Here is a 24,091-nt window from a genome sequence, read left to right as displayed (position 1 = left end):
TTAGCATTCAATAGGTAACGGTCTAGCGGTCACTGTCAATTTTACTTCTCTCGCTCTCCTAAGTAAATATTTGGAATATTGTTGTTTTCCCCTTTGACATAGATTGTGATTTGTGTTACGATTTGAAATGATTTTAGTTAATTTTTAAGTATGTACAGGTGAATGGTGAGATAGGTAAATGTGGAGTACATCTAAGGTGTGTACAATTAAATATTGCCTTACATCATAGGTATGTACAGGTAAACTGAGTACATCTAAGGTGTGTACAATTAAATATTGCCTTACATCATAGGTATGTACAGGTAAACTGAGTACATCTAAGGTGTGTACAATTAAATATTGCCTTACATCATAGGTATGTACAGGTAAACTGAGTACATCTAAGGTGTGTACAATTAAATATTGCCTTACATCTCAGGTATGTACAGGTGATCATGAATGGCGAGTACATCTAAAGGTGTACAACTTAATATTGCCTTACATCACAGGTGGTGAATGTTGATTACATCTCATGATCAGGTGTGTACAATTATATAAATATTTTGTCTTATATCATAGGTATGTATAGGTATAAATCATTGAATTTGCAATTTTTAACAATATGTCTATGTATTGAGTACCAACAAAAAGGTACCACTATATATAGTACTGATTACATTACCAAACAGGTTGGTAATTGGGTGCTTGGTTAATGCATAAAGTACCTATCTAATATGATATAAGGGATACATATTGCAGATTTCAACTCTTACCCAAGGTGGTTTCGAGTAGTAATATGTATCGGGTGTATTATAGGAAATATTCACAATCATATCAAGTTTGGAACAAAGGTTTTTCTTTATTTATCACTTATTTCAGATATGGGTCCAATAAGACGCCTACCAAGGCGACAGGCAGCCCTTAACAATAGGGCTGTCAGAGTTCATGAGAGCCAACAGGACACTGTGGAACCAAACTCAACTGTAAATGAATCAAATTCTGGACAGTCACAATTTCCTACCGCAAGAGAAATCGCATCAGAATTAATGCAGCAAATGCTGGAAAAGGGTGTGGCAACGGTGTTGCCTGGTGCCACATTGCCTTCATTACATACAGCCCAGAGTAGAGCACCACCTTCGGCCGCACTGGGGGCACCACCTGTGGTACCAACTGCTGCGACATCATCATCAGCTGCTATCGATGCACCACCTGTGATACCACCTACTACACCACCTTCGGTAGTCCAAAGTGCTCCAGTTGTAACAATGCCTACGATGACTCCATCGGCTGCCTTGGGGGCACCACTTGTGGTGCCAATTGCTACATCATCTCCTCCCGCAACCCAGCTGTCTGCAACACCTGTAGTACAATTGCAGGACGAGACTGTTAATTTGGTAGTGTCGCCTTGTAGTATCCAGCCACCATTACAGTCTGTTGTTAACAACATGACAGGTGAGACTAATAATGTGTCACCTTACAGCAGCATCTCCTTACCTCTGGGGCTCAACTTAGATACAAAAATTGTGTCAAAAATTCATAGCCATGAATTTGTTGACTTTGGAAATTTGCTTTTACCGGCAACAAAAACAAAAGAATGCCAACTACGGCTTCAAGGAACCGAAATTTCTGTCGTTCCAAAACAAAAGCATTTTCAAATTCGAACCATTGAACAATGGCTTCAAGCCTTTCATATTTTTACATCAGTGTACATCAAGAGCCATGCTCACCGAATAGCTAGTCTACTAAAATATGCAGACACTATTCAAACACTTGCCCGGAGGTCAGGATTTGCTGCTGCAATCTTTTATGATTCACAGTTTCGCTTACTCATGCAACACAATAGTAATATGGCATGGGACGTAATCAACCAGGAGTTGTATTTACATGCCCTGGCTATAAGTTTGAAACCTGTTCAGAGACAGGTGCCCTTTCCATCAACCCCAGCCCAACCATATGGTAATGGAAACAAAATTAAAGGTCGGTGCTGGGAATTCATGCAAACCGGTTCATGCAACTATGGGTCACAGTGCAGGTTCCTTCATGTCTGTGCCAAATGTGGGGGTAACCACCACGTCAGACAATGTAGGGTGCAGGGCAACAAACACCAAAACAAATCGGCCATTAACCCAAATAATGGGACTGCACCAAACACTCAGGGCAACACCGGGACCTCCCAAACAAACACCTCGGGCAGACAACACGCCTCAAACAATCCCAGGGGTCGTCCGGGAAACAGTTCATAACCTTCCTACGCCAGTAAAGTTTGATATATTAAAACAGTATTTGGGAGGGTATGACTCTGATAGATTGATGAGCTTACAAAAAGGTTTTGAAAAGGGATTTTCATTACAACATCAGGGCGAAAGAAGCTTTCGTGAATCTAGAAACCTCAAATCAGCAGAACAAAATCCTGTTATTCTGAAACAGAAAATTGACAAAGAAGTATCACTAGGTAGGATCGCGGGGCCTTATGATTCTCCTCCATTCACAAATTTTCAGGTATCTCCTTTGGGTTTAGTTCCTAAAAAAGAGAAAAATGAGTATAGGCTTATACATCACTTATCCTACCCTAAGGGATCATCAATAAATGATGGGATTTCTCCTGAAGATTCATCGGTTCAATATCAGTCAATATCAGATGCTATTGGTTTGGTTAAATATTTTGGGACTGGGACATTACTTGCCAAAACTGATATTGAGAATGCCTTTCGTATTCTTCCCATATCCCCGAATGATTACGAACTCTTGGGTATGAAAATGGGTGGGAAATATTACTTTGACAAAGTTCTTCCGATGGGCTGTTCTATATCCTGTAACCTTTTTGAACAACTCAGCACAGCTTTGCAATGGTCTATGTCCAACCATTTTCAAGCTGCAGGCGTAGTGCATGTACTAGATGATTTTTTATTTGCCGGTCCCCCAGATTCGGATAAATGTAAAAATGATTTAGTGTCATTCCTTGCATTATGTCAAAGGGTAGGTATACCCATCAAACATACCAAAACAGTACAGCCTACAACTGTCATAACTTTTTTGGGAGTTGAAATCGATACAGTTCAAATGGAGGCACGTTTACCACCCGATAAAGTTGAGAAAATTAATTCACTTTTGTCAGCTTTTGGTTCACGCAAAAAAGTTACACTTAAAGAACTCCAATCTCTGATAGGCCTCCTCAATTTTGCATGCTGTGTAGTACTTCCAGGGCGCCCTTTTTTACGCCGCCTCATCAACCTTACCAAAGGAATAACTAAACCATACTTTCGCATTCGTTTGAATACAGAAGCAAGGTTAGACATTCGTGCTTGGCAGGAATTCATAGCATCCTTCAATGGGGTTTCTCTTATTTTGGCAGATAGATGGGAAACATCAAATCATCTTCATTTCTATACTGATGCTAGTGGACTAGGTTTTGGGGCCGTTTTTAACGATAAGTGGTTTTTATGGGGAATGGCCGTCAAACATGACCTGTCATCATATAACTATTAAAGAACTTTTCCCTATAGTCATAGCAGTAGAAATATGGGGCGACGATTTGAAGAACAAATGCATACTGTTTCACAGTGACAATGCAGCTGTTGTTTCTATATTGAATAAACATACAAGCAAGGACTCAGTTGTCATGAAACTTGTACGTAGACTAGTTGTTAAAACATTACAGCTGAATATCCTATTCTGTGCAGAGCATATAATGGGTAAAAGAAATATCTTGGCAGATTTTTTGTCTCGATTGCAGGTTCACGCATTCAAAGAAATAGCTCCACACATGACGAAAGACCCTGTACCAGTCCCACCTCATCTGTTGCACATTTGATTACAATAGTGCAACATCTCCTGATGACTGCAATAGCACCCCAAACCAGAAAAAGCTACATGAGAGCTTTCAGTCAACTTCAAGATTTCGCTAGTACACATTTTAATTCTATAGCTTGCTTACCAACTAAAGTGGACCTGCTGGTCTATTTCATTGCTCATATGTATAGTGAGAACAAGTCTTCAGCAACCATTAAGTCTTATGTTGCTGCCGTAGGGTACATTAATAAGTTAGCAGGCTATGTAGACCCAGCCCAGTCCTTTATTATCAAAAAGATTTTGGCAGCCATTCAAAGAGGAACATATCAACCAGACTCTCGTTTACCTATTACTCCAGATATTTTGCGGAAATTGGTTGGGGCATTACCTAAAACATTATTACCACAATACCAACAGTGTATGCTACGAGCAATGTATCTTTTAGCTTTCCATGCCTTCCTGCGCGTAGGTGAAATGACAGTTAATACGTTTAGTTGTCATACATTGCAATATAACGACATAGCAATTATTCCAGATTGTCTTGGCCATCCAATCAAAATAGAAATTACTTTTAGATCCTTTAAAAGCAATTGTAATATACGTCCAATTGTCCTATCCATAGAGAAAAAGCAAGATACTTCCATCTGCCCAGTAATGGCATTAGTCCAATTTGTGACTATACGAGGCACTAATCCTGGTCACCTTTTTTCTTTTCCAAACAATCAACCAGTGTCTTATCAGTTTTTCACTACATGTCTGAAACAAACGCTATGTGCAGCTGGCATAGATTCCAAAGGCTATACTAGCCACAGTTTTCGAATCGGGGCTGCTAGTACGGCTGCAGCTCAAGGGATACCAGATGAGGACATTCAACACATGGGTAGATGGAAGTCACTGGCTTTTAAACGCTATATACGTTTACCAACATTTTTTGACAATGCATAGAAAAGATTTGTACTTTTGAAAGACATGGGAAGTTTAAATTCCATACTGAGGTTATGCTGTACATGTGTATTGGAGGATTTTTGTCAACTTGGGCATTGGGTCGAAGTTGAATACTGCTTTGTCAAAGTTTAATATTGTATTCTATCATATTAGGTCAGTTCCTTTGTTTTAATTGAGGTCAACTTGGGCATAGGGTCGAAGTTGCACTCAATAAGACAAGATAATATTTTGTGCATATGTATATTAATTTGTTACATTAATAAGACTTTTAATTGCTGTTATTTCAATGAAGATAGTTATGGTATGTGTTTTATCAACTTGGGCATTGGGTCGAAGTTGTGTGGCATGTTGTACATACCTTTTGATTTTTGAACTTTGTTTTACTGAATTACTGAAGTTGTGTGGCGCGTTGTACATACCTTTTGATTTTTGAACTTTGTTTTACTGAATTACATGTACCCTGGTACTCGCTTTCGTAGAAATTAGTACTATAATAATAATATAAATTATTATTATTATTTATCAACTGTGCATTGGGTCAAATTTGATCTTGTTGATGTACTTGTAATGTTTACATAATGTATATTGTTATACTGTTTTGGTGGCTGGATATGGTACAAATGAGGAAAGATAACCATTACTGGATAATGAACGTGTTTTATGATTTCACTGCTTCCAAGGAACTATCATATGCTATGCGCTTTTGTGACAGTGTACCTCATTAAAGTGAACAATTATCTACATATGGATGATGACTCGATAAACTTTTGAGAATAAAGAACTCACATATTCATGAAAAAGGCTACACCATTCCATCCAACATGGTTTGAGTATGTTTCTTTTGACAGATACATCTGCTGTTAGCTCGGGCATAGGGTCGGAGCTAAATTTTGCCTAATATTGAGAATAGTTGAAATTTTATTTATATTTCTTGTTCATATGTTCAAATGATAAGAAAGATTGTCGTGAGGGCTTCGGGTGGGGTATGTTGTTGCAGAACAACATTGTGGCGTTTTTTATCCCCACCTAGAACCAAATGATGTCTTGTGGGGTCAATTTGTTTTTATATTGACTTGAAAAGTAAATATCTTCAAGTCAGGCGTTTATATTTAATAAACAGCCAATTTCAATCAGAACAAGTCTCTGCTTTGTTTTTGCATGTATTTGGTTCAACAAGCTCGCCCTCACGACGGTCATGTATAAATGATAATTAAAATAACATTTTAATGTACTTTATACATGCTAGGAGTTGTCGTTAAACGTAATCGTAAAGTAAGCTTTAAGTGTAAAAGTCATTTTAAATTTCGCGGTTTTTTCGGTGATACAGAAGGGGGAGATGGGTAGGAGATATATAATAGTCATTACGCATGCGCATCAGAGCTGCGACAGAGAAACAAAGAGAAGAAGGACGTTTTTCAAGGTCAGTCAGTTTTTTGATTTGTTACGTTTTTAACAAATTGAATTGAAAGCCGCCTCCACCCCCTCCTCCTTCCAATTTGGTTATTGAGATTCTGTAATTTTAATTTTTTGTATTCTTTACCATATTATTATGTTAATGTGTCTTGTATTATGTGAATGTGTCTATAAAATGGGGGCGTTTTTTATCCCCACCTAGAACCAAATGATGTCTTGTGGGGTCAATTTGTTTTTGTTTTTTATCCCCACCTAGAACCAAATGATGTCTTGTGGGGTCAATTTGTTTTTATATTGACTTGAAAAGTAAATATCTTCAAGTCAGGCGTTTATATTTAATAAACAGCCAATTTCAATCAGAACAAGTCTCTGCTTTGTTTTTGCATGTATTTGGTTCAACAAGCTCGCCCTCACGACGGTCATGTATAAAGACATAAGTTCTATCTACATTAAGAGACATGACAAAGTTTAGACAATTTCTGTAACCATCAATGTTCATATTTTCATGTGACTAGATTTTCATCGACATTACATCAGAGCTTGCAGTTAAAATGATTTCTAAGTTAATGACTTCCCTTAAGTTAAAGTATGGTTTGTGAAACTGGGTTATACTCTTTAAGGTCGTTTTGGATTCAAAATATATTTGAAACGATTCATTATCTTTCTTTTATCATATATCTTAATCAAATAGAATACACAAAACTGGGAAGAAGAATAGGGAAAATAAGAAAAGGAAACATAGTGATAACAAAATCAAATGTCTTTCTATTATTGGTGAAGTGTGTTATTAGTGATAAACATGTATATGTGAGTGAAGGAATCGTATATACCTGTTGGTGCAGTATCTTCAGTTCCACATGGTCACCTATCTTACATTTAGCATTTTCCAATACCTTCTCTTGTCCATTGACCACAATTGAGCCCAAGGCTGTCTTATAATCTATCCTTGAACTAGGACTGCGAAAAAGAGGAAAAGCCTTACAAAAGATATGTTATAAATTCCCAGGTATCTGATTAAATCTAAATTAATTCTAAGAACCAAATTAAGTTGGGTAAACATAAATAAGAATAGACTACATTTATCCTGCAACTGTCACCCATACTGATGGATAAGTTCTTCCATATAAACTTTTGATTCATATGCCAATACGAAATGCTTTATCCGCCAATACAATCACATTAATTTGTTTCACATCTGACGGAACTTTTTCTAACTTTAATCTCCCTGTGAGTGAAAGGTCATTCAGTTTGTGATGTTGTAGTCACTAAAATAGTTTAATCAGTTGTAATCTGTGATTCCACATCTTAATAACAACATGGAACAGCTTTATTATTGACTGTTGTAAACAGAACTTGGCTGTCTAGAAAATCGGCAGTCCGCACTGTTTAGGCAAGGAATGCAAGTGTCAGAATATTAAGGAGCTGCACTGTATAATAAAATTACAACTGACGTCTCGTCTGGTACAGCCCATGAAAATTGCTCCAGGTTATATTAGAGTATTTCCATTTACTCAGGACTGACACTATGTAATCTCACCAACCAAAAAGAGAATTTATGAGATCATACTTCTCCTATAATTCCTGTTGGTGTAGTGATATGTATAACATGTATTGTGACGTCGTTCTGAATAACGTCATGACGTAATTACACAATACACATTTTTTGTGCGTATTTGCGTGCTACCGAAATGAAAAATCCCAGTTATTCTATAATGTTATTCGCAACGATATTTGTGGTGATGATTTTAAAATGTTGACTATTCTAAAAATGGAACATACTGATTAAAATGTTGGAAGTGTACTGATGATTTTATGTTTATTTCCATGGACTTCGTTTGTTACTGGAAATGACGTCTGGAGTTCTTATGACATTGGAGGTACTTATGACGTCACAAGAAGAGGTTCCACTGTCGGGTACAGCACGGAATTTGATTTGGTAATAGCGATTTCAGTGAATATTATACAGGCAAAAGTGCCACGCATGAAATACATGTGTAAAACGCATGATTTTCATGTGAAAATTTCATGCATATTTGAGCTGTAAAGAGCACACCCGTATATAATGCGTTAAATTCATATGAGAATCATGCGAGAAACGCAAATTCCACATGCGTAAATCATGTGTAGCCACATATGAGTATCATGCGTATCACATGCGTAGCACACATGTAAATTATATGATATGTAAATCAGCCGAAAAGTGCCATGCATGTTTTTCACATGTATTGTATATTATATTTATGTTCGCTTGTCACAATCAAAAAGTATCATTATATAATACAGCCTATGTACAGCATGGTTTAAAAATGACAGGAAACAAAAATATAAGCATTTAATTGTCTTCTAGGGGTATTTATGGCCCTACAATTCTTCCAGGATTGAAGACAAATTTATCATAACCCGCGTTATTCAATTTGTCTGCAACCCTGGAAAAATTATAGGACCATAAGTCTCCCCAAGAAGGCAATTAATGCCTAATTTAGTGCTACTGGGTATCAGGTAGGAAATGTGATAAAAAGACATGCTTATGTTTGTAGATAGAGTATCACACTCAAACCTATGTTAGCAACTACCTCTGTATATCAACCACCTGCTTAATAAGACCACTTTCTCAGGACCTAAATGGTCAATTTCAATATGATTCACCCAGTGTATAAAGACTACCTGGCTATAAAGACCATTTTTGGTTACTGTATTGAGAGGTTTGAATGTATGTAGAAATTAAACAATGAAATATAGAACATACCTCATAACATGGATTGAGAAGTTGCAAACTTCACTCAGCATGAACATACTGAGGTGACTGAAGTAACTCAGTGACATTCTGTTACCGAACGTGTACTTGGAATATTTTCCAAATTCCGTTTCAGCCATCATACTCCCCATGGTAGTGCCTATCGCATTACCTAGGCGGAAACTCGGATGTACTGCCGCATACGCTTCCTTTAATTTGTAAACGCAAAAAAAAAGGATAATTATAATATGGAATTGCTTGTTCAAACTTTTGTATTATCATTGATATGAAATGTATATGAAAGTCCATAGAAACCATAAAGGTACATGCACCATTGCCCAAAATACAAACAGGCTAACAACTGTACTTCCGTATATATATATATCTATAATGAAGAATGTTCAAATAATAGCACAGTTGCACATTGACATCGAAAAGTGTAAATGTAATACAATTGAAATATGAAACTTACAATATTATCTAAGATTAATCTACTATACTGTTAAATGAACTTTCTTTCGTGTGCAATTTATTTTCACAAATTTCGCCATCAAGGTATTTGCACAAATGTTAATATACTATTAACCAACTTTATTAACATGTAATTTAATTTCTCCAATTTCACGATTCAAGCAAATTCTCAAAAGCTTTTTTCCGTGAATTAACATCAGAAATATGTTCATCACTTATATTGATGTGAATGTTCATTCAATTTGAAAATCTGCAAATCTTTATCTTCCCAAACTTATTTTGATATGCAAATCGCAAAATTTAGCAGCCATGATAAAACAAGAGATCCCAGAGGGATCTTGGCGCCCACCAAAGAATGATCTATGTCTGACAATGGAAAGATGGATCTTTTCTCTACTTTTTAAACTTTTTCAAACATATACTACACATAAAATTTGAGACAGATCGCTTCAGTACTTTCTGAGAAATAGCAGTAACAAACTTCAACTATCAAAATCCAAGATGGTTCCTTGGCGGTCATCTTGTTGATGATCGGTCCCAAATCGCAATATGCACATCAAGAGCCCTAGGGGAACCTACATGTGAAATTTAAAAATGATCCATTCAACAGAGAAATAGCGATAACAAACTTTAAATATCAAAATCCAATATGGCTGCCTTGCGGCCATCTTGTTGACCGGTCGGTCCCAAAACGCAATATGCACAACAAGGTCCCTAGGGGAACCTACATATGAAATTTGAGACAGATCCCTTCAGTACTTTCTGAGAAATAACGATAACAATCTTTAAATGTCAAATTCCAAGATGGCTGCCTGGCAGCCATCTTGTTGACTGATCGGTCCCAAAACGCAATATGCACAACCAGGTTCCTAGGGGAACCTACATATGAAATTTGACACAGGTCCCTTCAGTACTTTCTGAGAAATAGCGATAACAATCTCAAGCTATCAAAATCCAAGATGGCTGCCTGGCTGCCATCTTGTTCATCGATCGGTTCCAAAATGCAATATGCACAACTAGGTCCCTAGGGGAACCTACATATGAAATTTGAGACAGATCCCTTCAGTACTTTCTGAGAAATAGCGATAACAAACTTTAGATGTCAAAATTCAAGATGGCCGCCTGGCGGCCATCTTGTTCACCGATCGGTCCCAAAACGCAATATGCATAACTAGGTCCCTACAGAAACCTACATATAAAATTTGAGACAGATCCCTTCAGTACTTTCTGAGAAATAGCGATAACAAACTTTAACTATCAAAATCCAAGATGGCTGCCTGGCAGCCATCTTGTCGACTGATCCGTCCCAAAATGCATTATGCACAACTAGGGCCCTAGGGGAACCTTCATATGAATTTTGAGACAAATCCCTTCAGTACTTTTTGAGAAATAGCGATAACAAGAATTGTTCACGGACGGACGGATGGACCACGGACAAAAAGCAATTTGAATAGCCCACCATCTGATGATTGTGGGCTAAAAATTTGTTCACACTGGACTTACTGCTAGAGTTTGTGTACAGTGACTACACACTCCACAGTAGGAACACAATTTCAGCTCATGCTTACAGCTACAATGCCTGTAATAAAAGGAGTAAAGCAAAATACATGTACATAATCATTAAAATCATATTCGACCAATACTAAAGGCATTTGTGTAGATCAAAGGTCATAGGCAAGAGTATCAGTTAAAAAAATATGATAAAATTATATTTATAATGGTTTATCACAAGCAAAACATTCTTCTAATTAAATTGGTAAACTTTGAAAATGTTTTTCTTTTAGCTCAAATATTATCTTATGTAAACTGAAACGGGAAGCAGTTAATGACACAGTCAACGGATATAAAAATGATGACAACAAGGAAAATTTAAATTTGTGAACAAGAAACTACTTCATTGACATGATATAACATGTATGTGTGATGAAATGGATTGCTATGGGTAGAACATTTTTTCATTTGATTAAAAGACCAAGGTAAGTGGCACTTCTTGGTGGTCAGTCTGAATCGAAGATGACCTGGACCAATACCAAATGGACCTCACAGGCTGAATTATCTCTGAAAATCAGAAATAAAAAAATATCTAAAACTCAAGACCAGAGACCTCTGTTAAAAACAATATATCCTTACTTTGCAGTAATACCCTGTCTCAGATTGCCATGACAAGCCATCCCATTCTCTCCACAGTTATTACAAAGATGGCAGCGTAGTGACTGATCCATGTTTTTGCTGGCTGTTTCATTCACCACAACATCTGGGTCTTCATGGTTAGGGATATTTTGATGTGGTATGAAATCTGTAAATAACAAAAAATGTCCAGATAAGACTCAAACATTAAGATAAGATTAAGAAAATAAAAATGAGGAATAGATAATAATTATAGCTGTAAACTGTTAAAAAAACGTTTTAAAAAATATATCTTCCAACAGACCACAGTATCATCTGATCACAATTTGCTTCAAACGTCAATAAGGTTTTAGAAATTGTTACTCTTTCAATTAGGCAGTATCCTGCAATTTATGAAACAATTAAAAAAGAAATGACAACAACATCATTTATGTACAGCACTACCAATTTGGTACAGTTTTGCAAAGATTCTTTCTCATTTTTGTGTTATTTGTTACTTCATCTGAAAAAGATAGCTGGCAAAAGACCTGTGGTTTGGTTTGGTTTAATTAGTTTAACGTCCTATTAACAGCCAGTATCTCTTAAGGACCTGCTAGGTTTACTGGATGACCAAAGCTGGAATACCCAGAGAAAAACCACCAACTAGTAGTAAGTACCTGAGAACTGCTCCATTTCAAATGTGTCACACTCACAACCCGGAGGTGGAGGACTAGTGGTTATAGGTAGGGATATGTTAACCACTCAAACATGGTGGCCCATTTCTGAGTAGAAAAGTGGACTAAATAAATGCAGTCTACATGTATTTTCAAAAAATACATTCAGATAGGCATACCTGGTAATCATTTAATATTGCATTGATATATCTTATAATCACAAAAGTGTTACCAAGACATTTCTTCAAATTTGGAGACATTTTGTCATTTTTTAAAAAAGGAGTAGCACACAAACAAAAATATGTTGCAGCATAAACACGTCCATGATCTAAAGCTGGACACAATCTCAACTTTCAGTACTTTCAGTACTTTGATTAAGTAAGAAACAAAGGATAAGTATTCAGTACTACTAGTACTTTGATAGAGGAAAAAAAAATCAAGGTTAACCTCATCCACCCCTGAAATTTAATAATGGACAGGTATACTCTTTGATTTAGAAGAGTCTAAATGTGTCTTCAGGGGTGAATGAGTTAAATTACAAGCTCCTGTCTTTTGTAACAGTTAGAAATAATTCACTTGTGTGAAATAAATTCAATATCCAACATCCACTTCTTGCATATACTTTTTCTACTGAGCAAAGGTTGGCTGTGTTTCTGGGAGTCCTCTGGCTTTCAACCACCTAAGAAAGCTTGAACTGTTAACAGGATATTAAACAATTTTTTTTTAACTTTCTATGCAAAACGTAAATTCTTCTCTCAGGCAATTCCCTGACAATTTGTGAATAAGATAAAGATATAATAACAAACCTGGGCCGATAAATTCCTCCTTGGTCATCAAAACCTTTCCACTTTGTTTCTTACACATAACAAGATCTTTGTTTGCCAAATGTTTGAACTTGATATCTGTGATGTGACAACAGTTGTGTTCAGCACTGAGGGCGTGTCTCCTGTTGCTGGTCGGGTTACACACCTTACAGCATATAGTTTTCTGTAAAAACAAAAACATACATAGTTTCAACGCTGGATAATCAATATGGTTACATCTAGATCTGGTCTCATTGATACATATAAACGGCCATTTTATCATTTGCATTTTTATTTTACATTCTGTCTTTGCATGTTAAAGAGTTATTTGTCTTTGTTGAAGGGTGTCGATTGTGACATCATTATTTTGCGTTACAAGATAGAAATTGACATGTAAAACCATGGTTTTTGAAATTATTCGCGAGGTATTAAATTTTCGAGAGAATTCATGAATTTAGCAAATCGCACGAAAATTATCCAAGCATGATGTTACATTCTCACAAACAAGATGTCACAATAAATACCTATTTACAGCGATAGATAACTCCATAACATACAGATACACAATATAATTTACAAAACTAACAAAATGACACAAAATATCCTGGATATGAGAAAATGTTGAAGATCTCTAATTTAATTTAATATACACATATTTTCAGTACTGCTGTCAGTTAAGCAAATTAACACTGTTAGTTTGGGTAAATTTCAAAACATACCATAGCGTACACATTTCTGGAGTTGAGCAGTCCCGACAAAATTGTCTTGACGTTTGTGAAGGTCACGTAGAGGGTATCTGACATGGCCGCCATTTGTACTCTAGCGCTGATAACGATGGTCGGCAGATCTGTCATCAGACAAATAACAAATCTATCTTTATAGAATAAATGCCATTAATATTTTATGACAAAAGCCTTAACGGTTTAAAATTGTCCAAGCCTTTTGAGATTTTCGTAACATATTAAATATTGATTCTATCTGGATATTTAAACTTTTTTTTTTTAATTTTCAGTTCCATGAAGTCACAAAAAATCAGTAGAAAGTCAATGGACAAATTCAATGTTTGATTTTGTTTATATTTTGCTTTCATGTTCTATGACCTGCCAAGGTAATATGATTTATGTTACAGGAGAAGGGAAAGTGTGGTGGCCAGTTAAGGGTTCAAACCTCGGAACTCCAAACTGGTTGCTCTACAGATTGAGCTTCCGGATCACTGATCATGAATTTTCAACTACACTTCTGCCTTCTCCTATCTTTGGCCCAGAGGACTCACAAGTGTGTGTATCCCCATCTAATTCACACCTAATCCTACAAACAGAGGTTGGCAAGCTTGCCTTTTCAACAGGAGAAAATGAAATAGCCCCGAGATTCAATCCCAAGACCTCCGAACACCAGAAAGACGCCCCACTAATTGACTGAGTATCTTGGTCGCCAGCAGTGATCTATCTAACCCAAAACCATAACACACAAAAGATAATTGTTCTACCTACATTATAGTACCGTCGCACAGACAATGATATTCAGGAAAATATCTGAGTCACCTGCACATTTCTGCATAATCATGTTATCTACTCCCTTGACTTTTTATAACAAGATTTGCTAACATTTGTTCTGTGTTTAATGACTAGCAGCAGATTGAAAGATTTTAATTTTCTGACAGAATTCCACATAGACATAGTACCGATACTGAGGTTTTCATAACAAGACACCCACCGTGGTTGATCTGATTAGCGAGGAGCTCCACCAGCACCATGACAGGTCCCTGACGGAGCACGAGGCCGGATTTCCACATCAATACAACCTTAGAGGTTTCCTGTAGCTTTCTGGAATGAATAATGACATTAATGTGATTTTTGTTTAATTTCACTGTTCATAAACTTTAATATTACCTTCTCTGTTTTAGTTACAAATCCATGAAACTTCTTTCATAGACTAATCAAGGCATTATCAAACCAACCACTAAAAAGCAAAATACATTTGCATAGGGCAATTAGAAAATACAAATCCTTTTAAAATTAGACACTAAATTTTCTAAGGCAAGAGATTCCAGAGGGTGGCACAGATCTTGGCACCCACCAAAGAATGATCTATGTCTTACAATTGAAAGTGGGATCTTTTCTCTGCTTTTCAAACTTTGACTACATCCTAAATTTGAGACAGACCACTTCAGTACGATCACTTCAGTACTTTCTGAGAAATAGCGGTAACAAGAATTATTAACGGATGGAAGGACGGACTGACCACGGACGAAAAGTGATTTGAATAGCCCACCATCTGATATATTGGCAAAGTTTATTTTTATGAAAAAAAACATGTAATGCCAAAGTTTGAATAATCCTGAGGCAAATGACAGAACAGCATTAGTTTACATGAAGGTCTGGATTTATATAGTTATACCCTATAAAATAGTCTCTATATAAACTATATTGACAACAAGAGGCCCATGGGCCTTAACGGTCATCTGATATTTGATATAAATTAGTTATGTCATTTACTAGCCAACTGATGTCCACGAAATAGGAACATAGATCTAATAGGTCTACATACAAAGTTTTATTAAGCTTTGTGCATATGAACTCTGATTATCATGTTAATAAGGTTCAATATTATTGGAAAGGGCAACAAGAGGCCCATGGGCCTTAGCGGTCACCTGAATTCAGACACAGAATGAAACAAAGACATGCATATAAACACTATAAATATATATTGGCCCATCAGGCCCTTGAAGTCAGTCAGTGATTTTATCAATTTTTAATCTATGAAGATTATTTGGTTCCATCAAATCAGTGAATTCAGGAGAAAGATTTTTGAAATGTTATCCATTTTGACCCCTTTTGGCCCCACCCCTCTCGCCCCTGGGGGTCGGCCAGGACCAATATGGATATGATGTTAAATGCTATCTCAGGTTCTACCAGTTCCAGAATTTCAGAAGAAGATTTTTGAAGTTTTAGCCTATTTGACCGGTTTTGGGACCGCCCCTAAGGCCCCTGGGGATCAGTCATGGAAAATTTGGTAATAAGATTCAATGGCCATCACATAGAGATAATTCTGACTACAATTGACGAATTTCCTATTATAATGACTAAATAATGCTCAAAAATGTGTTTTCCATATAAAAACTTATATGTAGTAAACTTAACCCCCTCCCTAGGGGGAAACCTGAGACCCAAGGGTCATATAATTCACAATTTTCATAAAACACCTTAAGACCTGTCCATCTATGAAGAGTATTTGATTCTACCATTTCCAGTATTTAAGAAGAAGATTTTTAAAGTTTTAGCCTATTTGCCCCTTTCGGCCCCGCCCCTCTGCCCCGAGGGGGTTGACCAGGATATTAAAATGTTATCTCATGCTTATAATTCTAAACAAGTTTGACTCATTTCGTATTAAAATTGAGCAAAAAATGCTCATAAATGTGTTTTCACTATATAAACTATAGTAAACTTGACCCCTTCCCCAGGGGGAAACGTGAGACCCCAGGGTCATATAATTCACAATTTTGGTAAAGGACCTCAAGACCTTTTAATCTATGAAGAGTATGTGATTCTACCATTTCCAGAATTTCAGAAGAAGATTTTTGAAGATATAGCCTATTTGACCCCTTTTGACCCCGCCCCTAAGGCCCCTGGGGTTCAGTCATGGAAAATTGGTTAATAGGATTCAATGGCAATCTCATACTGATAATTCTGACAATATTTGACTCATTTCCTATTACAAATGATCAAATAATACTCAAAAATGTGTTTTCCCTATATAAACTATAGTAAACTTAACCCCCTCCCCAGGGGGAAACCCGAGACCCCAGGGTCATATAATTCACAATTTTTGTAAATGACCTTATGACCTTTCTATCTATGAAGAGTATTTAATTCCATCACATCTGTGAGTGGAGAAGAAGATTTTTGAAATTATAGTCAATTTAACCTCTTTTGGCCCCTCCCATAGCTCCCTGGGGGGTGGGGACCGTATAATTCACAATTTTGATTGGCCTTATGCCTTAGAAGGTTTGTGCAAAATTTCATTGAAATTGCTTCAACAGTTTTTGAGAAGAAGTCGAAAATGTAAATTGTTTACGGACATACGACGCACGACGGACGACGCACGACGGACGACGCACGACGCACGACGGACGACGGACGACGACGGACAAAAGGCGATTAGAATAGGTCACTTGAGACTTCGTCTCAGGTGACCTAAAAACTCCGTAATACAGTTAGAATCGAATCAAGCTGATTTTCAAACTCATCTGAGATCTTTCCAATGTATGTCTACATATACAAAGTTTAAATTAAGCTGGGTGCATATTTACTCAAGTTATCGTGTTCACAAGGTCCAATCATAATTATTAGGGCAAAGGGCAATACCTCTGTAAATTATTGTTGAATCATGCTGATTTTCGAACTCGTTCGATATCTTTCCAATATTAGTCTACATATAAAGTTTCATTAAAGTTCAGTGCATATTTACTCAAGTTGTTGCGTTCACAAGGTCCAATAATAAGTGCAAAGGGCAATAACTATGTAAATAACTGTAGAATCACGCTGAATTCCACACTCATCAGAAATCTTTCCAATGTTAGTCTTCATTTAAAGTTTTATTAAGTTCGGTTTATATTTACTTCAGTTATCTCGTTCACAAGGAAATGTTAATGGACGTCGCACGACGCATAATAGACGACGCACGACAGACTAACGACTATCACAATAGATTCACATGACTGTTACAATGCGCTATTGGACCGGAGTGACGTCACATGTATAATTTGTGACGTTAATGCGACGTCAATCCTCTTTTCGTTTGTTTTGAGTCAATGGGGTATAACAAAACAGTTATCAACTCGGTTTTTGGGCAGCAGATGATTTGTTGGACCCGAAGACAAACTTTTGCCCTCGGCCCTCTGCCTAGGGCAACCCTTTGTCTTTGGGATCAATAAATCATCTCAATCAAACTCAACCCCAGTCAACATCTGTATATTACCTAAGGAAGCACGGCAACAAAACAGCATTAGTATAAATCTAGGTCTGGACTTTTAATATTACCTGAGGAAGCAGGGAAATAGCCACTGAGGAAGTGAGGGGAAAGTATAGTAGGTGTCTCTCTGTAGATCTCCATCTGGCTGGTCTGCTGGCCAAATCTCGTCCTGTTAAATAAATGTTTTTCTCAAAATATTTTTTCTGTGTTTATATAAATAACAGAGCTTTTATAAGCATAAACAAAACATGAATGTCATACTGCACTGTCTGAATCATCAGGGGAGATAATAAATACACTAATCAGGGGAGATAATCACAATTCATAATCAAAAGGATTTGTCTTGTTTGTCACAGGAAATAATCACAATGTAACAAAGACAAGATACAAAGTGATAAAATTACAAATGACAAGGTATGTCTTGATTATCAAGGGAGCTCATCCCAATTCAATATTGACAAGATATGTCTTCTTTATTATATTCAATGATAATAATAAGATCTGTTTTGTTTATCAGGGGAGATAATAACAATTTATAAGATAAAGAATATGTATCATATTAACCAGGGAAGATAATCACAATTTACAATATATGTCTGGATAATGATATGTAATTCATTACTACAGAATTTATGTCTATAGTTTGTCAGGGGAGGTAATTATAATTGATACAAACAAGAAATATCCGGAGGAATTAAGGGAGATGAAAATAAAGTGTTCTACAAACCAAATTGTCATTAGAAGTAGCCTTACCACTGGTATGTCGGGGATACCTGGGAGATCATGTGACATCACATAGACAAGTGTATCGGTAACCTTAGGGTCCTTAGGGGAGCAGGGGAACCTGAATACCAAACCTTGCTCCGTCAGAACATCAAAGAATAGGTTGATCTGACCCTGAAATAGTGAGTTAACAGGAAGGATACAATATAACCAATAGACTGTATATCACTGATTGTTTTTAAATTATTGGGAGGTTGTATATCAGAAATTTTATTTATGATTACCAATCAATTGATCAAAAATAGTTCAAGCATTTAGGATCTGAATTTAAATCATTATCTGATGAAGAATACTATACATTACTGTTGTCGAAAAAGGAGAAGGTTCTGAAACATTATAACAAGTTTGACAAATTATCTCCAAAGGTGAAGGTTAATCATTTGATCAAGATAACGGTAAAGCCTAGCTACATTGTACCTGCTTGCCCTTGAACAGAATTTTGAAGTCGTCCATCCTCCAACATGGGATGTCCTTGCCTAGCCCAGGGATATCTTCACGCTGGGAAGCCTGACCCCTGAGGCTGAGGAGAGAACTCAGACTTCCAAGGTCACATAAGGCTGGCTTTTTGTCAACACCAGGAAAGTATAAACAGGAACCCTTGGTTAACAAAAAGCAATATTTTCCCAGCTATATGTATTTGATGATGAAATAATGATCTATCAGTAGAAAAAAGGGTAAATAATCTTAACTAATTTTCAGAAACACTGTCACACTTTTGATTAACTCCCTGCTCTTATTTTCAGCAACAAAAATATTTGAAAATTGGGGTTTTCACTATAGGTGATTAAGCTATTTACCTCATGACCATATAGATCAATTTCAAGCATACACTGATTTCACAACACCCTTACCATGACTGTCAATTACACATGAGAATGATATTTTTACTATATTTACCCTATCATGTAGAATTTCCAGCGCTTTGCCGATTTCCCGACACCCTGACTGGGGATCCAGCTCCTTGAGTAAGTTAGGAGGACATGATTTTGTAATGTCAGAGAGTGGTGTAATTGGTTGAGGTTTGACTGTGATAGCCTCAAAAGTCTTCAAAGTCTCCGGGAAGAAACCAAGATTGTTCCAGGGAAATACCTTTTTCATAGTTTTCACAGCTGACTTCAGGAAAGAATGTTTTGGATCACTCGCCTGAAAATGATCGCAGAACATAATACATATAGATACAGATCATCATCATCATCATCTCACAAATCATCATCCTCATCATCATCATCATTTTGTCAAAAATCATTATCATCATCATCATTGTCATTTAAGCATTGATGTTACTATTGTTTAACTTCATAGAGGTATGAAAGAAATTTTGTTTGCAAACTGTGTGAATCCGCTACTCACAAAAGTTTGCAAACAAAATTTATTTCATAACCCTATGAAGTTAAAAAATAGCTACATCAATGCTTATAATTAATTTTTCAGACTATTTGATAGCATAAAGTATGTTTAAACGTACGATTCCATTGATTTTCAAATGGATTATTTTTTCTTAATCAATAACGCAACGTCGGCTTCTCTACTGTGACGTCATGATAACAGCGGATTTTCGCGCCATTCTCGGATTTTTTATTCATAGTATTTGAAGAAAAAGGATCTGCCAATCAGAGAGCTGGATTAAGTATGAAAACCAATAAAAATTAATTACATCATCATCATCAGCATCATCTCAGAAATGCTTTCATCACTATCATAAGTACAGTAATATAATCCTTACAATTCAATACTTAAGATTACAAACTGAAAAAATTGTAAATCACTATATAATAATTCTGCAAAATGAATGCAGCATCTTTTAATAGCCAGCCCTGGTGTAGATTACTTACCAAACTGACAGCAGTGAGAAGTTCTTTGATCATCAGAATTAAGTCGAGATTGTTGAAAAGTCTATGACTTAATACTGTCTGTGTCTGATCATCAAACTTGTGTTCATTCAGTAATGGCTGGTCCTGTGGACTGAAATCATAACAAGAAGCCCATGATCGAGTCTTAACAGTCACCTGATTTATGAGATCTGATACAGAATGAAACAAAAATGTATAAACACTATGTATAATGGCACCCATCAGGCTCCTGAAGTCAGCTAGTGTTTCTATCAATTTGGACTTTTAAACTGTGAAGAGTATTTGATTCTATCACATATGTGAGTTAAGAATATTTTTGAAATTTTAGTCATTTTGACACCATTGGGACACTGCTTAATTTAGGATTGGCTATACACTGTATTAGATTTGTGTTAAAAAACTTACTCTTTGTAGGGGATCGCTCGAATAAGCGGATCGGCAATAAGTCTTATAATTCCATTGACTTTATCCAACATAATTTTCAGTGAATCTTTTTTGACACCAGAGAGTCCAACCAAAACAAACAGATTATCCTGATGCTGCAAGAAATCATAGGAATAAAATGATTCCTAGAAACCACTTTTGTTTTTATATCATATGAACAGAAACAGCTTTCGTACTTCTATTTCATGAGAATCAGTAGAACAAACATGTTTTCTATAGCCTGAAATTGAACTAGATATATTCAATTTATTAAATATAGGAATTAAAACAAGAGGCCCATGGGCCTTAACGGTCACCTGAGTTAGAATATATAATGAAACAAATTATGAAACAAATTAAAGACATATAAACACTGTATGCTGGGCCTTGAAGTTAGTCAGTGATTTATGAATTTGACTTTTTAGACTATGAAGAGTATTTGCTTCCATCAAACATGTGGACTTAGAGGTATTTTTTGAAATTTTAATCATTTTTACCCTGTTTGGTCCTGCCCCTCTGGTCCCCCAGAGGGTCATCGAGGAAGGATATGGATGATAAAATGCTATATCTTAGGCTAATAATTCTAATCAAGTTTGACTAATTTCCTACGAAAATTGGGCAAATAATGTTCACAAATATGTTTTTCCTATATAAACTAAAGTAAACTTGACCCCTCCCCAGGGGGTAACGTGAGACCCCAAGGTCATATAATTCACAATTTTTATAAAACACCTTAAGACCTTTCCATCTATAATTATTTGATTCTACTATATCCAAAATTTTAGAAGATTTTTGAAGTTTTAGCCTATTTGACCCTTTTTTAGCCCCGCCCCTCTGCCCCCAGGGGGTCGGCCAGGACCAATGTGGATATGATATTAAAATGCTATGTCAGGCTAATAATTCTAACTAAGTTTGACTCATTTCCTATGAAAATATGAGCAAAAAAATGCTCATTAATGTGTTTTTTCCTATATAAAACTATAGTAAACTTGACCCCCTCCCAAAGGGGAAACAGGAGACCCAGGGTCATATAATTTACAATTCTTTTATAAACAAACTTTAAGACCTTTTCATCTATAAAGTGTATTTGATTCTACCATTTCCAGAATTTTAAAAGAATATTTTTGAAGTTTTAGCCTATTTGACCTTTTTTGGCCCCGCCCCTCTGCCCCCAGGGGGTCGGCCAGGACCAAGGTGGATATGATATTAAAATGCTATCTCAGGCTAATAATTCTAACTAAGTTTGACTTGTTTCCAATGAAAATTGAGAAAACATGCTCATGAAAAGTGTTTTCCCTATATAAAACTTTATAGTAAACTTGACCCCCTCCCAGGGGGCAAACGATGACTTTCTTTGCAGACCCCAGGGTAGATGTATAAGAGATTTTTGCACAATTTTTGATCAAAAGGACCTTAAGACCTTTTATTTTCCATTGAAAAGTTGTTTTTCTTTTATTTTGATTCTAATTATAACCATTTTAGTCAGAATTTTCACCTTGTATTCTTTTTAAGTTTAAGATTTATGAAGTTTTTTGAGCTTATTTGGAACTGTTAAATTATCCCCGCCCCTCTCTGCCCCCTTAGGTGGGTCGGCAAGGACTGTCATATGTAGAGAGTGGATATGATATTAAATAAAATGCCATAGACTATCTCAGGCTAATAATTCTTTGGCAACTAAGTTTGAACTTGTTTCCGACTCCAATGAAAATTGAGCAAAACAATGCTCATTAATGTGTTTTCCCTATATAAACTATAGTAAACTTGACCCCCTCCCCAGGGGAAAAATATGTGAGACCCCAGGGTCATATAATTCACAATTTTTGTAAAGGACCTTAAGACCTTTCTATTTATGAAAAGTATTGATGATTCTACTCCATTTCCAGAATTTCAGAAGAAGATTTTTGAAGTTTTAGCCTAATTGACCCTTTTTTTAGCCCCGACCCTAAGGCCCCTGGGGGTCAGTCATAGAAAATTTGTGAATAGGATTTAATTGGCCATCTCATACTGATAATTCTGACAACATTTGACTCATTTCCTATTACAAATGACCAAGTAATGCGCAAAAATGTGTTTTCCCAACATAAACTATAGTAAACTTAACCCCCTCCCCATGGGGAAACTAGAGACCCCAGGGTCATATAATTAACAATTTTTGTAAAGGACCTTAAGACCTTTCTATCTATGAAGAGTATTTGATTCTACCACATCTGTGGGTAGAGAAGAAGATTTTACTCAATTTTACTCAACTTTACCCCTTTTGGCCCCTCCCACAGCCCCCTGGGGGGTGGGGACCATGTTATTCACAATTTTGATTGGCCTTATGCCATAGAAGGTTTGTGTGCAAAATTTCATTGAAATTGCTTGAGCAGTTTTGGAGAAGAAGTCGAAAATGTAAATTGTCTACGGACATAGGACGCAAGGCAACGGACAAAAGGCAATTAGAATAGGTCACTTGAGACTTCAACTCAGGTGACCTAATAAGATTCAGAAATTTTAGTGCAGACATTTATCTAAGTTGTTATGGCCAAAAGCAAACAAAATTCCAAATATGTCAGAATTTTAAGAATGTTAAAATGTGATGTTAAATATTGTTAATCTTTTCAATCCAGCTGGAAATATGTCATTCTTAAAATATTTTGAACAAAACTGAAGGTAAAGATTAAGAATATTTACCTGTCCAATGATAGATAAGATCTGTGTTGTGATTTTCTTTGCTGTGCTGTCGTCAGTGTTGGAGAACGGAAGTACGACAATTCCGCCATTACTTAGTACCCAGTTCTCACAGCCCCTTAAACAATAGTATATATCAATGTAGGACGAAGAAATTTTTGTACTAGGTACTGTATAGCGTTACATTCTGCGGGTGATTTATTTTTGCTACATTAGTATTTTTTACTGAAATCCACAAATTCAGAACACCATTGACATTTATTGATGTATCTATTGTAAAAGCAGTACGTAGTTCAAAAAAATTATGTGTTAGTGAGCCCCAAAATATAACCTCTGTCAATATGCCCCTTTTAAGGTACCGTGTAAAATATTGACCCCACATTTAAAGTGATATACAGTACAGTGCATTGTTGTCTAAATATCTTGGAGAACATGGTTTTTTTATTGTTTAGAGCAGATAGTATTTCACAAAGGACTTCT

At 36.2% G+C, this 24,091-nt stretch overlaps 3 protein-coding genes across 3 annotated transcripts; 2 read left to right on the top strand and 1 right to left on the bottom strand.

Moving 5' to 3' along the window:
* Positions 1–860: 860 nt before the first annotated feature.
* On the top strand, positions 861–5,691 carry LOC138333169 (uncharacterized). Its single transcript, XM_069281350.1, has 2 exons — positions 861–1,431; positions 3,713–5,691. Exons 1-2 carry the CDS (start codon positions 861–863, stop codon positions 4,711–4,713), a joined length of 1,572 nt encoding a protein of 523 aa, XP_069137451.1. The 3' UTR covers positions 4,714–5,691.
* On the bottom strand, positions 1,207–23,722 carry LOC138333168 (uncharacterized). The gene is made up of 15 exons (XM_069281349.1): positions 23,615–23,722; positions 20,924–21,057; positions 20,501–20,630; positions 19,566–19,811; positions 19,086–19,265; positions 18,639–18,782; positions 17,954–18,054; positions 14,628–14,737; positions 13,634–13,761; positions 12,918–13,098; positions 11,462–11,627; positions 10,835–10,910; positions 8,873–9,069; positions 6,957–7,083; positions 1,207–1,338 (listed from the first exon to the last, which is right to left on the bottom strand). The coding sequence occupies exons 2-15, from the start codon at positions 20,992–20,994 to the stop codon at positions 1,300–1,302; spliced, it is 1,896 nt and encodes a 631-aa protein (XP_069137450.1). The 5' UTR covers positions 20,995–21,057; positions 23,615–23,722; the 3' UTR covers positions 1,207–1,299.
* On the top strand, positions 1,818–3,465 carry LOC138333988 (uncharacterized). Its single transcript, XM_069282715.1, has one exon. The coding sequence runs from the start codon at positions 1,933–1,935 to the stop codon at positions 3,463–3,465; it is 1,533 nt and encodes a 510-aa protein (XP_069138816.1). The 5' UTR covers positions 1,818–1,932.
* Positions 23,723–24,091: the final 369 nt, after the last annotated feature.

The sequence above is a fragment of the Argopecten irradians genome, chromosome 10, assembly GCF_041381155.1.
Source record: "Argopecten irradians isolate NY chromosome 10, Ai_NY, whole genome shotgun sequence".
Lineage (NCBI taxonomy): Eukaryota > Metazoa > Mollusca > Bivalvia > Pectinida > Pectinidae > Argopecten > Argopecten irradians.
This window is presented reverse-complemented; position numbering and strand designations above follow the sequence as displayed.

What these genes read in the sequence shown, in the direction of transcription:
- LOC138333169 (XM_069281350.1), top strand. Translation starts at nt 861, where the DNA reads ATGGGTCCAATAAGACGCCTACCAAGGCGACAGGCAGCCCTTAACAAT. An exon ending in TGTTGTTAACAACATGACAG is followed by an intron (nt 1,432 to 3,712) that starts GTGAGACTAATA and finishes TCTCGATTGCAG; the next exon opens with GTTCACGCATTCAAAGAAAT.
- LOC138333988 (XM_069282715.1), top strand. Translation starts at nt 1,933, where the DNA reads ATGGTAATGGAAACAAAATTAAAGGTCGGTGCTGGGAATTCATGCAAA.
- LOC138333168 (XM_069281349.1), bottom strand. Translation starts at nt 20,994, where the DNA reads ATGTTGGATAAAGTCAATGGAATTATAAGACTTATTGCCGATCCGCTT. An exon ending in CGAGCGATCCCCTACAAAGA is followed by an intron (nt 20,631 to 20,923) that starts GTAAGTTTTTTA and finishes TTATGATTTCAG; the next exon opens with TCCACAGGACCAGCCATTAC. An exon ending in CGCTAATCAGATCAACCACG is followed by an intron (nt 13,762 to 14,627) that starts GTGGGTGTCTTG and finishes GTCTGATGACAG; the next exon opens with ATCTGCCGACCATCGTTATC.